Source organism: Clupea harengus, chromosome 2, assembly GCF_900700415.2.
Source record: "Clupea harengus chromosome 2, Ch_v2.0.2, whole genome shotgun sequence".
NCBI classification, from domain to species: domain Eukaryota; kingdom Metazoa; phylum Chordata; class Actinopteri; order Clupeiformes; family Clupeidae; genus Clupea; species Clupea harengus.
In genome coordinates, this window is record NC_045153.1 from 30529172 (window position 1) to 30542361 (window position 13190).

General features: G+C 42.3%; 2 protein-coding genes across 6 annotated transcripts in view; both read left to right on the top strand.

The window, feature by feature from the left end:
• The window catches only part of frmpd4 (FERM and PDZ domain containing 4), a 44672-nt gene extending 41193 nt beyond the window's left edge, over nucleotides 1-3479 (top strand). For all 5 annotated transcript variants that reach the window (XM_031560514.2, XM_031560520.2, XM_031560521.2 and 2 more), the window contains 2 exons: nucleotides 94-1326; nucleotides 1766-3479. In XM_031560514.2, coding sequence (XP_031416374.1) covers nucleotides 94-1326; nucleotides 1766-1770 — 1238 coding nt within the window. In that variant the 3' untranslated portion in view covers nucleotides 1771-3479. The remainder of the gene's footprint in view (nucleotides 1-93; nucleotides 1327-1765) is intronic.
• Nucleotides 3480-3530: 51 nt separating this feature from the next.
• tlr7 (toll-like receptor 7) lies at nucleotides 3531-11307 on the top strand. The gene is made up of 2 exons (XM_012825068.3): nucleotides 3531-5017; nucleotides 5474-11307. Exons 1-2 carry the CDS (start codon nucleotides 5012-5014, stop codon nucleotides 8633-8635), a joined length of 3168 nt encoding a protein of 1055 aa, XP_012680522.2. The 5' UTR covers nucleotides 3531-5011; the 3' UTR covers nucleotides 8636-11307.
• Nucleotides 11308-13190: the final 1883 nt, after the last annotated feature.

Genomic DNA, 13190 nt, shown 5'->3' on the forward strand with positions numbered 1-13190 from the left:
CAATCATTTTGTACAAATAAACTCTTTTCAAATATCTGTGAGGTGCCTCATAAGTTGTTATTAATGGAATGTTTGTCTTTCTGTGATACACAGGTGTAGAAATATCTCGGGCCTTTAGTCCCGAGTCGTCTTCTGATTCTGGAAACGAAACAAATTCCTCCGAAATGACGGAGAACTCGGAGCTGGCCGCAGCTCAGAAACTCTCAGAGAACTCCTTGCGAATGTTTGTTGCTACGGCCGAGGGCTACCAAACGCTTGCCGAGGAGAAGACGGACTTCCGCAGAAGCATGTGTGAGGGTGAGGGTGTTGTGTTGGCGCAGGGCAACCCTCCCAAACCTCAGGAAGAGGACCACCAGTCCACGGCTGTGCCTTCTTCACAGATGCTTCACTCAGATGCCATCGAGATGGAGCCGGAAACCATGGAGACCAAATCTCTCACCGACTACTTCAGCAAAATGCACATGGATACAGTGACGCCCACCTGCCAAAGGCAGAGGAAGCTCACCGAGGTTGAGAACAGGCTGCCTGATGAGAGCGCAGAGGATCTGAGACAGACGAAAATGCCTGACCCGAATGGAGAAGACCCACACCTGGTTGGAACATACAACCTTTTCAATGCACGTGATTCACACCCGTATGAAATGGAGAGGATGCCGCTCCCATTTCATGAGAAGACCCAAAGATGGCAACAGATGGCCGAACATAACCCAGCAGGGCGCACACCTTCAGAATTCACTCACGACTGCAGTGTTCTGCAGGGGGCTCATGCTGACCAAGCAATGCCCAAGGGGGAGAGACTCGAGTCAGATGAGAACGGTTCTGCTGGACCCTGCAAATACACACGGTCTCCAGCCAAAGAACCCTACTCCGCAGAACAACCCCTCATGCTCCCTAGTGACCAGCAGCAGCAGCAGCAGCAGCAGCAGCCAATAGGCAAGGCTGCCCCGGCAGAGCCAGACGTCACACGGTTGTATGAGTACCACCTGACCAAGCGCATGTCGTCGCTCCAGAGCGAGGGGGTCCACTCGCTGCAGAGCTCCCAGTGCTCCTCCATCGACGCGGGCTGCAGCACGGGGAGCAGCAGCTGCGTCACGCCCATGGACTCCCCGCTCTGCGCCGGGGACGGCACACACCTGCTGGCCGAGTCCTCGCTGAAGGGCCTGGGCTACATGAGCTGCCCAGAGGAGAAAGCCTACGCCAAGCCTCCGCATCAGAATATGGACCCTTCCTCGGTCCGAAAGGTCCACGCACAACCTGGCGCCGAGCCAGCGTTTGGAACCATGCGAGACGGTGGCCATCGCATGCCCAAGATAAGAGAAACCACAGGTATACCTGACGAGCACTCTTTGTCTGTGACATATAGTATATGAACCCACATTAAAAGCCATGACCAGACACAGGACACTGATGCTGTTAGCATGCCACAAAATCAGAAAACTATCAGAAGAAAATCAGAGTACAAGTAGTGTGTTCAAAAGGCCAAGTATAGTTTTCCTATGTCGTATTTGCAGACCAATGCATAAATCTTGAAGAGACAACCCCATTTTACATGTAAAAAGATGAATAACTGAGTTAATACATTGATACATCAGCAAGAAATATTACTATATCTTACAGCAGAGTAACATGCAATAGCTATGTCAGACCAGTAATTGATAGGTAGCACAACACTACAAGAGCATTAATCGACATGGCACCTTGACATACTCTACAACAATGACTTCTGCTAGATCCTTAACCCTTGTCTCTTTCTCTGCCACTCCAGTATAGCGTGTACAGAGCTCTAGGGAGCCAGAAGAGGAAACAAAGTCACCTGACTCCACTAAATCAACTCTAGTCCCATGCCACCACTGTCTCACAACCGCACACTGTCAAAAAAAAAAAGTGCCAAAGCAGGAGAGTGTGGAGGCCCTGAAAATGAATCCCATTTGATCTTTCCCATCAAGCCTCTTCCCTCTCCCCCCCATCCCCTGGCACAGGATGCCACCGGGGACGTCTTTCAGGTTGGACACACAGGACAAAACGAACAGACCCATTGGCTCAGGGAGCAGCACTTCGAGAAAAAACCAAAAGCAAAAAAACGGGTAGAGAGGAGTTTGGATGGCCCTGTCCCAAATGGCTGAAGACAGTATTGAAGGGGGTTCTTTTTTAGAGTGCCAGGTGATTCATGTGGATTTCCCTGCAAGTGGAAGAACCCACATGTCTGCAGTGCTAAATAGGGAGCTGTGTGGAAGTATCCACATGTCTGCAGTGCTAAATAGGGAGCTGTGTGGAAGTATTCACATGTCTGCAGTGCTAAATAGGGAGCTGCCAAAACCTCATGTGGGCTACTGAATGTGCCACAGTCCCACTCGCTGCTGCCGAAGAGAGAGAGACAGACAGAGAGAGAGAGACAGACAGAGAGAGTATTTAAGCTAATGTCTAGGGTTCTTGAAGTCTCACACTGGCCACTCACTATGTGATGGTACAGAAGGGCCACAGGCAATGTGGTGTCTGAGAATGTCCCAGAAACAGAACCATACTGATGAGGAAATGAAACCACCAGCTGCAGCTGGTCCAGAGCAGGCTATACTGCAGTCAAAGAAGAACGTCCTCGTGGATGCCATCATGAGTGGCATTAGTGGTAATTGGATGATGTGGGAAGGAGCTATGCATTTGGAAAGACAATAAAAGTGGACTGAATTGAGGACCAGTCACTTCTGCGCAAAGAGTTGAAAGCTTCACAGGGTGTTGTGAGCAACACTCATGAGATGTTGGTGGACACTTGAGGTATGCAGGTCACCTCCAGCTGGCATGTCTCAGTGGGAAGGGAGTGAAGGGTCTTGGCCATGGCCTGAACGGGCTGCTGATGTGTCAAGGAGTGGCATCCCATCCTCCCCCGTGCCCAGAACCAAAGCATCAGCGCACTGACACACCATTCCACTGCCGTGTCCACTGTCTGCTCACTGACTCACTCACTTAAAAGGAACACTGTTGTCTTTTTAATGATCGATTGCAAAAGCCATACATGAAGACATGGGCTGTTCTGGCCCCCCCCATTGTGAACTGCTATGATTTATCCTTGCCTTGTGTATATTTTGTCTAATATGTAAAATTATAAATTCTATGATAGAGTTTCTAAAAAAAAATCATCCAGATTGATCCATCCAGATTCTTTCAATTATACCAATGTCCTATAGGTTAAATATCCCTGTGGGTCCTCTGGTAGACTTAGCCAGTTATTTTACCAATAATGTCAGGGAGCCGTTCATAATTTGAAACCCGCACACTAAAGTGATATTGAGGATTATTTTCGGACAGTAAACAGACTGAACACAAACAAAACACTAAACACGAAACACATTCACATCACTTATGTTCACATCTAACATATTTTTGGCATTTATGGAGTCTTACATAGCATTTATTATGAATTCACTGCATATAATGTTATTTCTTTTTGTGATTAACCAGTATTATTAAAGTAACAAGTAATTGAACCACTCTATCTGTTCATGTTTCATTTTCGCATCACATATTTACAATTACTGGACTGACAGAACCCACTCAAAGGATACAAATTTGAATGCAGTCAGCAATGTGCCTTAGTGAGATAAGATATAAACAACTGACATTTCAACATAGGGCAAGCTGCTAATCCAGTATAAACAATCATCTGGAGATCTCAGTCAGATCCTGTACTGTGATGTATAATACCGGTATACGTGTATTGTCGCAGCCCAGCTCTCAGAAGGACGCAACAAGGGAATTTCTCAAGCACGTTCTTTATTAAGGCTTCAAAGTTACAACAAAAGGTATTTAAACAAACAGAAAATGGGGTAAACCCTCCGGCTTGCACCCAGTGCAACCGGCACCTTCCCCTCTGTCTCTCCCTCGTCAGCCCCGCTTCTCACTGACTTTAAAGTCTTTGTCTGACTAGATTGGCACTGATCAGCCACTAGTCAAACAATCTGCAGGTGAGCTTTCAATTAGGGAAAGCCCGACCTGCCTAGTCCCCAGAACACCTCCCCAGGGTCCTAAAGTCTGCCTTGTATAGGCCTGGTAAGGGAATTAACTCGTGTTCAAACCAGGTGGGAGCCCAAGAGCAGCTTGGGCTACCACAGTATGTAACAATGTTTGCCTAAAGGATTCACTAAAACACTTAACCTCACTGCGCTCGCTGCGCTCCCAAAAGGTTTTCAGAGGACTACAATGCCAACTGAGTCATGGGTGCATGGGCGCTATTACAGGCCTGGAAATATACTGTGATGTGGTTTCACTTTCGCTTACTGCAACATACCCTAAAACAACACGGCAGAAGTCTGATGTGATGATGAGTATCAGTGTTGTTATATGTTGAATAAGTTCACTCTCATTTACTAAGAAATCATATCTTAAACAGCACTACATAAATAAGATCCTATGTTGAGTGGCAATGTGTCAACTCATTGTCTCAGTAATATTCATTTTTTTTTTGGTATGGTAATGAAAAAACTCAGCTTCAGCAAACTTAAATCATGGTAAGGTAGTATTGGTAAGATCTCAACTATCAAGTTCGATTGCAGAGTAATTATATTAAAACTCTACTGCATGAAAACTTCAGTCGTGTTGATATTTCTCCTGTTTTTCCAGTTACCGGTAAGAAAATTTCAGTAGTGATAAAATAAGAGTAAAACATTATATTGTATGTTGTTATCATTTGGAAATTGACCACTATGTAGCCAATAAACAGTCTTTAAATCATTTAGAAAATCTGGGCAGGTTCTCTCCCAAGAACTTGAGACTGAGGTCACACCTGAACCTGTAAGGTCTGAACTATTTGATAATAGGGAAGTTTCAGACGCTAAATATACCCACTTTCACTTGCAGTGTGGTAAGGAGGTCTTCAGTTATGAGTACATTTGACATGCAAGGAAGAACTCTTGACAACACTGTCTTATGATCACACTTGTGCTCTGAATCACTGTGCGACTAGTACCTTGTGTCTGCTGACGACTCATCTACTGAAAGATTTCTATACTGGCAAACAGAGATGGGGGTGAGTGTCAAATCAAAGCTTCAGATTTTCACCTTTATGAAATAATAGAACAGTCCCAAATGACGATTAGTTAGAAGACGTAGTTTTATTATAGACTGGGCTAGTAGGTTTGCTTACCCAACATTTACCCTGAGAATGGTCAGTATGGAACTTATGCTAAATGTCTGTTATAGGATGTTTTGATGTTAACTATTTGACATACGAAATTCAGTGTTTACAGTCACAGTTATTACAGTCACAGTATATTACATATTTTGTCTAAATGTTCCAGACAATTGTCAACTGTCAAGAATGTGTCGTTGTTCTATTGTCTATATGCTATTTCGGCTCCACAACCAACACCATATAATCCATGTTAGCATGATCGGTGGATATCTGCATTTTTGGCTAAATTCATTTTTGGCTGAATATTTTCTTGTATGATGCCATTCACATAGGTTTCTTTTTTCTTTGAAGGTAAAAGGACGTGTTTACCCAGGGATGCGTCTCATCTGCTTGGCTGTGCTTCTCTTGCCTGTGTTGGTGGCAGCTGTCTGGTACCCTAAAAGTTTGCCTTGTGAAGTGACTGTGGTGAGCAATGGCAGCGAGGTCAGTGTGAATTGTACTGCGGTGGAGCTTGGATACATCCCGTTTGGCATCCCAGGAAATACGACCAACTTAACCCTCACCATCAATCACATCCGTCACATTAATGAGAGCTCCTTCAAGGGACTGGAGAACCTCACAGAGATCGACATGCGTTGCAACTGCGTGCCAGTGAAAGTCGGCCCGAAGGACCATGTGTGCAACCAGAGTGTAATCATTGACTATGGAAGTTTTCGACCCCTGAAAAAATTAAAGTCTCTCTATTTAGATGGGAACCAGCTTGCCAGTATACCCAAGCGGCTCCCTAAAGGCCTTGTTCTGCTGAGTCTGGAGGTGAATAACATTGACTCAATCTCGAAAGAAAACTTGACAGAACTTACACGTTTAGAGATGCTCTATTTGGGCCAAAATTGTTATTTTCGAAATCCCTGCAATAAGTATTATCATGTTGAGGAGGATGCCTTTTTGATGCTGGAGAGGCTGACTTTGCTATCGCTAAAGGCAAATAATTTATCCTCTATACCCCAGAGACTGCCTGGTAGTCTTAAGGAGCTTTATCTCTACAACAACAACATTCAAAAGGTAACTAAGGAAGCCTTCCAGAACTTGACTAACCTGGAGACCCTTGACCTCAGTGGAAACTGTCCCCGGTGTTACAATGCCCCTTATCCCTGTACACCCTGTCCGAATAATGCACCTCTCGACATTGATGACAAAGCCTTCAAGAACTTAAAGAAGCTACAGATCTTGCGTCTTCACAGTAATTCTCTCACTAGGGTTCACCCACAGTGGTTTCAGGGCTGCAAAAACCTTAAAGTACTGGACCTCTCAAGCAACTATTTGGCACGAGAAATAGCCATCGCTAGCTTTCCAACTTCATTACCCAACCTTGAGGAGCTGGATCTGTCTTTTAACTATGAGCTACAGAAGTATCCAGCTTCCCTAAACCTCAATAGATCATTCTCGGCGTTAAAATCCCTTCAGATCCTCAGAATCCGAGGCTTAGTCTTCCAGCAGCTAACAAAAGAGGACATTGATCCTCTGGCCTCCCTTGAAAACCTGAGGATGATTGATCTTGGCTTCAATTTCATTAAGATCACTGACCTTAGCATTCTAGCTATGCTTAAACACGTTCAAATCATAAATTTGTCTGAAAACAAAATCTCAAACCCTACTGAAAATGCTCTTCTATCAGATGGCTCAGTGGGGCACTCTTTGTATGGCAACCCGATGTTGCACAATGCCCAGTTCTTCAACAGGGAAGTGAGAGAGATACACTATTTTAGGTATGATGAATTTGCACGCAGCTGCTTACATAAGGATAAGGAGCTTGGAGTGGTGAGCCCCCTCAACACAGAGTGCAGTCAACGTGGGAAAACACTGGACCTCAGCAGGAACAACATCTTTTTTCTTCATTCAAAATTCTTAAACCTCAGCGAGCTCAAGTGTCTCAATCTCTCAGGTAATGCCATGAGTCAAAGTTTAAATGGATCTGAGTTTGAAAACCTCAAAAAGCTTGAATACCTTGACTTTTCATCCAACCGTCTGGACACAATGTATTCGTCAGCTTTTCGGGAGCTGACCAACCTTGTTGTTCTCGACATCAGCTACAACAATCACTACTTTGAAGCCGAGGGTTTAACACATATGCTCAATTTCACAAAGAACCTGCCAAAACTTCAAAAATTGCTTATGAACTACAATCATATTTCAACCTCCACCAACACTGAGATGGAAAGCTTTTCCCTTGAGCACTTGGAGTTCAAAGGAAACCGCCTTGATATGCTCTGGAGAGATGGGGATACTAGATACTTCAATTATTTCACCAACCTACTCGTCTTAAAGAAACTTTACATATCTGAGAATAATCTAAACTACGTCCCAGATATTTTTCCAAATCTGCCAAAACATCTCACCGAACTGTACATAAACAATAACAGACTAACAACTTTTCCCTGGGAGAAACTTAGATACCTTAAACAACTAGAAGTATTAGACCTCAGTGAAAATCTTTTAACTGAGGTCCAGGGAAAACTTTCCAATAATGCAGTCTCTCTCAAAGTGCTAATCCTGTGCAGAAACCGCATCTCAGAAATAACCCCACTGTTTCTGACAAATATAACCAATCTGAGAGTCCTTGACCTAAGTTATAATGAAATCCAGCACATTGACCAGTCTAGCTTTCCAGAAGATGTTATTATGAGGCTTGACACTTTATTTCTTAACAACAACAAATTCCTCTGCACCTGTCGTGCCATTTGGTTTGTCATGTGGCTCAACCGCACTTCAGTTAACATTCCAAAGATAGCCACAGATGTCAAATGTGCCGCTCCAGGTGAACAAGAAGGCAAAATGGTCATCTCCCTGTACCTTCCAGCCTGCCAAGAGAACTCCCTCTCCATCATTCTCTACATATTGCTGACATCTCTGACCCTGTGCTTTATTGCTCTCGCAATATCCAGCCATCTCTTCCTCTGGGATGTTTGGTATATCTACCATTTTGTATCAGCCAAGCTGAAAGGTTACAAGCCTATGGATTCAGACAGCAACTTCTATCATGCCTTCATTGTCTATGACAAGAAGGATTCTGCAGTGTCTGAGTGGGTGATGGAGGAGCTGCGTGTCAACCTGGAGGAGCTTGGGGATCCAGCCTTGCAGCTGTGTCTGGAGGAGCGTGACTGGATCCCCGGGTGTCCCCTCATTGACAACCTCTCCCAGAGCATCCAGCAGAGCAAACGAACGGTGATCGTTCTGACCAACAGCTACATGAAGAGTGGGAACTTTAAAATGGCCTTTTACCTGGCCCATCAAAGGCTCATGGATGAGAAAAATGATGTCATTATTTTAATTTCTTTGGAAAAGATTCCCTATACCTCCAAATACCTCCGACTGAGAAGGAGGCTGTATAAGAGGTCAGTGTTGGAATGGCCGTCTAATCCACAGGCACAGCAGTACTTTTGGTATTGTCTCAGGAGTGTCTTGGTCACTGACAGCCAAAAACATTACAGCCCACTTTTCCAGGAGACTCTTTAATTCATTTTTGGTTTTGTATAAACGAATAATGCTATAATGTTTGTAGAGAACCACTGTATTGCAGGGTTACATGAAAATATAGAATTTAATTATATTTCAAGCATGTCCAAAGAGGTTAGCTTTGTGATGAAAGTGCAGATCAGGCTGAGATTGTTAGTAATTATTTTAAGGACATGAGGTGAGAATAACAAATATAATGCAAAGACTTTTATTATGGAGCCAAAACATGGACTCTGCCACAGTTTGGCAACGGTAGAAAAAAAAAACTTTCAGAGATGCGTTGCCCAGGAGATCTATGCAAATAATGTATTTCTTGTCCCTCCCATCAAACTCTTTCACTACTAAAATCCGCACTGAACTGTGTTTCAATACCAAAGTTCAATTTTTTTTTGTCTATTTTGTTTTTCTGTCAATGCCAATATTGTTTTTGTTTTCAATGACAAAATTGTCTTAAAGACTAAAGTCTTTGTTTTAGCTCCGTGTTTATATTAGCACAGTACTACACAATATGCTTTTAGAGACAATATTGGCATGCACCTGTACAAATGCATTTTTGGAGGATGATTTGTGTTGGAACAAAAATCTATTCCTAATAAATAACATTCATTTTCTAATATTGTGTTCTTTGCCATAAAAAGTATATTTTATTTTACACATTCATTAAAAGAAAAAATAGAAATGACAGTACACAGTACACATGCATCATACAAATGAGTTACAGCCAGGTGAACTAATCTCTGACACCATGGTTGTTTTACAGCTCCTATATTTCCTGCAGGCAATTCTTTTCAAAGTGAATCAAAGTTCAAGTAAGGTATACATTTGATCAATAGCTATGCTCCTTGGAATGGAACTAATTATTGCATGTTCCTAACAGTAGAGAGGTAGGAACAGTGAATACAGTTTGGGAAGAGATACAGTTATATCTTCATTGACCTCAGGCTCAAAAATATATATGAGGAACAAGACATTATTCACAGGTGGCGTAGACAGGTGGCGTAAACCACAAGTGAAACTGGATCGATTTTTCAACAGCTTCTGAAAGGACTATTACTGTGGGAAAGAGGAAGCTATATGGTCGGATGAAGTTTAACAATGATTGTTTCCCCCCTCTCATCATGAGAATGATTTTAGGTCAATTTGTGAGCTAGGAGCTGAAGGAAGTTCCATGTGATGGTCACGTCAATACTACCTCCAGCACTGGAGAGTTTGACTGCAGTGGAAGAGATTTGGAGAAAGTTCCAACTGGCTTCTACAAAAATTTTACTTTTATTAAGCCTAGCAGATAACAAGATAAGCGATATGTCTCCTCATGACTTGACAGAGATATATGACTCACCTAAATCTCAGCCAGATAAACCGTAACACCGTGAATGAACAGACAGGCTTTGCTCTGGGTCTTTCCCGATCTGGAAAAACTTCTCGAGTTGAAGCTTACGGGGACCGGTCTTCAAGATGTTCCATAATACCTCCCTCCTAGATTACAGGATTTTATTCTGGATGAAAGTAATATCACATCTCTAAAGCAGACTAGGTTCTCTAATATTGAGGATTTAAATGGAATCTCCTCGCAAAAAACTTGCTGCTTTGGAAATAAATGTCACAAAACTTTCATAATCGATGACAAGAGCTTTTCAAACTTGACACATCTGCAATACCTAATACTATTCCACAACAATTGAACTCAGGTTCATCATGGCTTACACATGTTTTTTTTTTTTTTTTAAGATTTATGTTGGGCTTTTTTGCCTTTAATTGATAGTGCAGTGAAGAGTGGGACAGGAAATGAGAGGGAGAAGAGGTGGGTAGTGGACAGGAGAAACGACAACGGCCGGATTCAAACCCATGTCCCCCATGGGCGTCAAGCCCGTTTGTGGTCGGGGCTACTGCTTGCGCCACAGTGCCCCCCGGCTTACTAGTCTTTATCAAAAACGTTTGTTTCCAACTGACTAGAGTTGATCTCCAGTGATGATTTTAGACACTATAGGGAAAATGTCCACGGTTTTGTAATGCTCCATTTCTTGTGTGCCATTTCCATTAATATCCATCCACTGGAATTTAGCCATCTTTGAAAACATTGCATCTAGCTGGAAATTCACTTCACACCATTAAAGGTTCTTGGTTTGAAAACCTGACAAATCTTACTGAACTTTTCCTATCTTTTAATTTTCTGTCAAACGCTACTGCTGATGGAACCTTTTACATGGCTTGTAAACTTGATCTTTCCTCCAATTGTGACTTAAAAGCCTACCCCTCTCCCCTAAAGCTGTCAAAACATTCTTCAAATTGTATTTCTCTCAAAACATTCCATATTGTAGGTTATGTTTTTAGAGAAATCAGAAGAGATACCACGAGTCCTCTGTTTTGTCTGTGCTGTAACAACAACTGTTACCTGTAAACTGTGTTCAAACTGTGTTCAAGTTCAGTGCCTGGGATCACTGCTATAGCACCAAAAATAATCTCCTCAAATATTCCATATAAAGGGTATCATGTGGATACAAAATACTTTATGTATTAAGTATCCCACAGTTTTGTATAACCTGAATATTTCAGCTCTGGTCATAGTAATAATCTTTTATTTATCTGACCTAAATAATTTGAAGGATTCGTAAATACATTTTGCCTACATTTATCTGGAAATGTTTATTCACAAGCACTGAACTTCTTCCTCTCTTAGATCTGGGGCCCGTTCGTCGTAGAGTTGAAGCTAAGTTAATCAATTGGCCTTTTAGCCCGTTAAGATTAGCGAGCTGATTGAGAACAGCAAATATCGGTTCGTTAACGGCTGATCCGCATCCGAATCATGTGGTTAATTTCAACCAGGCTAAATTTACCGGGGCATTTGCGCGTGCACGTCCTACTTCAATAGGCAGGAAAGGTCGATCACCAAAACAATGATTTTCTAGCGGTATAATGGTTCTAAACTCAAAGAAAATTGCTCTTTTTTTCTCCGCTGGCGAGCAGGAGATGAACATGAACGCTTATGAAGAATACAAGACCATAATCATGGCAAAATTCAACACCGCCACCGCTGTGAGAGCAAGGTGTGTTGGAATGTTTATAGGGTGATATCTATGTATGAATAACTGACGGCAAGCGTCAACTAGTACAGAGGATCCCTCCGCGGGGGCCAGCCGTGTATTGCTGTAGCAGATTACCGGCCAATCGGATTGAAGCATTTTTCTGGGTCCGTGCATTGCCCAAGATAGAGGATTCGTATCCCCATTGAGGTGTTATCGAATGTGAAATATATGAGTAGAAAGCATTGGAAATACTTGGAGATTAAAAAATAATTACAGCTTTCTATGTAAAATTAGTTTTTTTGTAGTTTATATCAAATTTATAGTAATGCTACTACTTTGAACATAGTACAATTACTACTCCATCAGATTGTCAGTATCTTTGTAGAAATGTACTTATGTTATGAGTGCTTTGTTCTCCGCATCACCGACACTACAAAAATGTACCACTCGCAAAAAAGTATCAGTCCTTGGTCAATGGGATCCCTCCTTTTTCCGGGGGTGTGGCAAGTTTATCCAGCTACACTTAAGTTAGCCTGCCCTGGAGCAGGTTAGTGCTAATCGATATGTAACTATGGTGATTTATCAAAAGTTGCTTCCACGAACCAAAAAGAGGGGCGTTTTGTATCTTAGCCTGAAAATTAGCTCGCTAAACCGCTTAGCGAGCTACGACGAATACCCCCCAGAAGTATCCAGATTTGTCCCACAACAATGTAGACTTTGTGTGTGGCTTGGCATTCTCAGAGTTAAAGAAATGATAAGTGTTATTTCACACTTCTCTAAATAAGCTGCAATTTTGAATACAATCAAATCTTACAATCAAATCTTTAAATGTCTTGTAAATCTTGACATACCTTACAACAACACAGAAAGTATATTCTTGAGTCAAAGGATAGATACTCCTGGTGAAATATTACTCCAATACAAGTGAAAGTTGTACAGTAACATTTTCTTTTTAATGTCAACACATGTGTCCGTGTGTGTGTCTCTGTGCGTCTGTGTGTGTGTGTCTGTGTCTGTGTCTGTGTGTGTGTGTGTCTGTGTCTGTGTCTGTGTCTGTGTCTGTGTCTGTGTCTGTGTCTGTGTCTGTGTCTGTGTCTGTGTCTGTGTGTGTGTGTGTGTCTGTGTCTGTGTCTGTGTCTGTGTCTGTGTCTGTGTGTGTGTGTGTGTGTGTGTCTGTGTGTGTGTGTGTGTGTGTGTGTTTGTGTGTGTAGGAGCTCAGCCACAATACAAAGAGTAGGGGAGAGGCTGCAGCGTGATAATAATAATACAAATAATAGTAATAATAATAATAATAATAAATGATGCCTATCGCATTTTAGAAAAAAAGAAAATGAATCTGCTGACTTCAAACTCATGCTTCAAAGTAACAGGAACCTTTATAGAAATGTAGTGATGCCTAAAGTACAACAGTTGTCTTTCAATAGCAGAGTAAACGTTATGTATAAAAAAAAGTATGAATACTCAAGTAAAGTTCGAATACTCTAAAAATACTTAAGTACAGTACTGGAGTAAATGCATTTAGTTACTGTCCA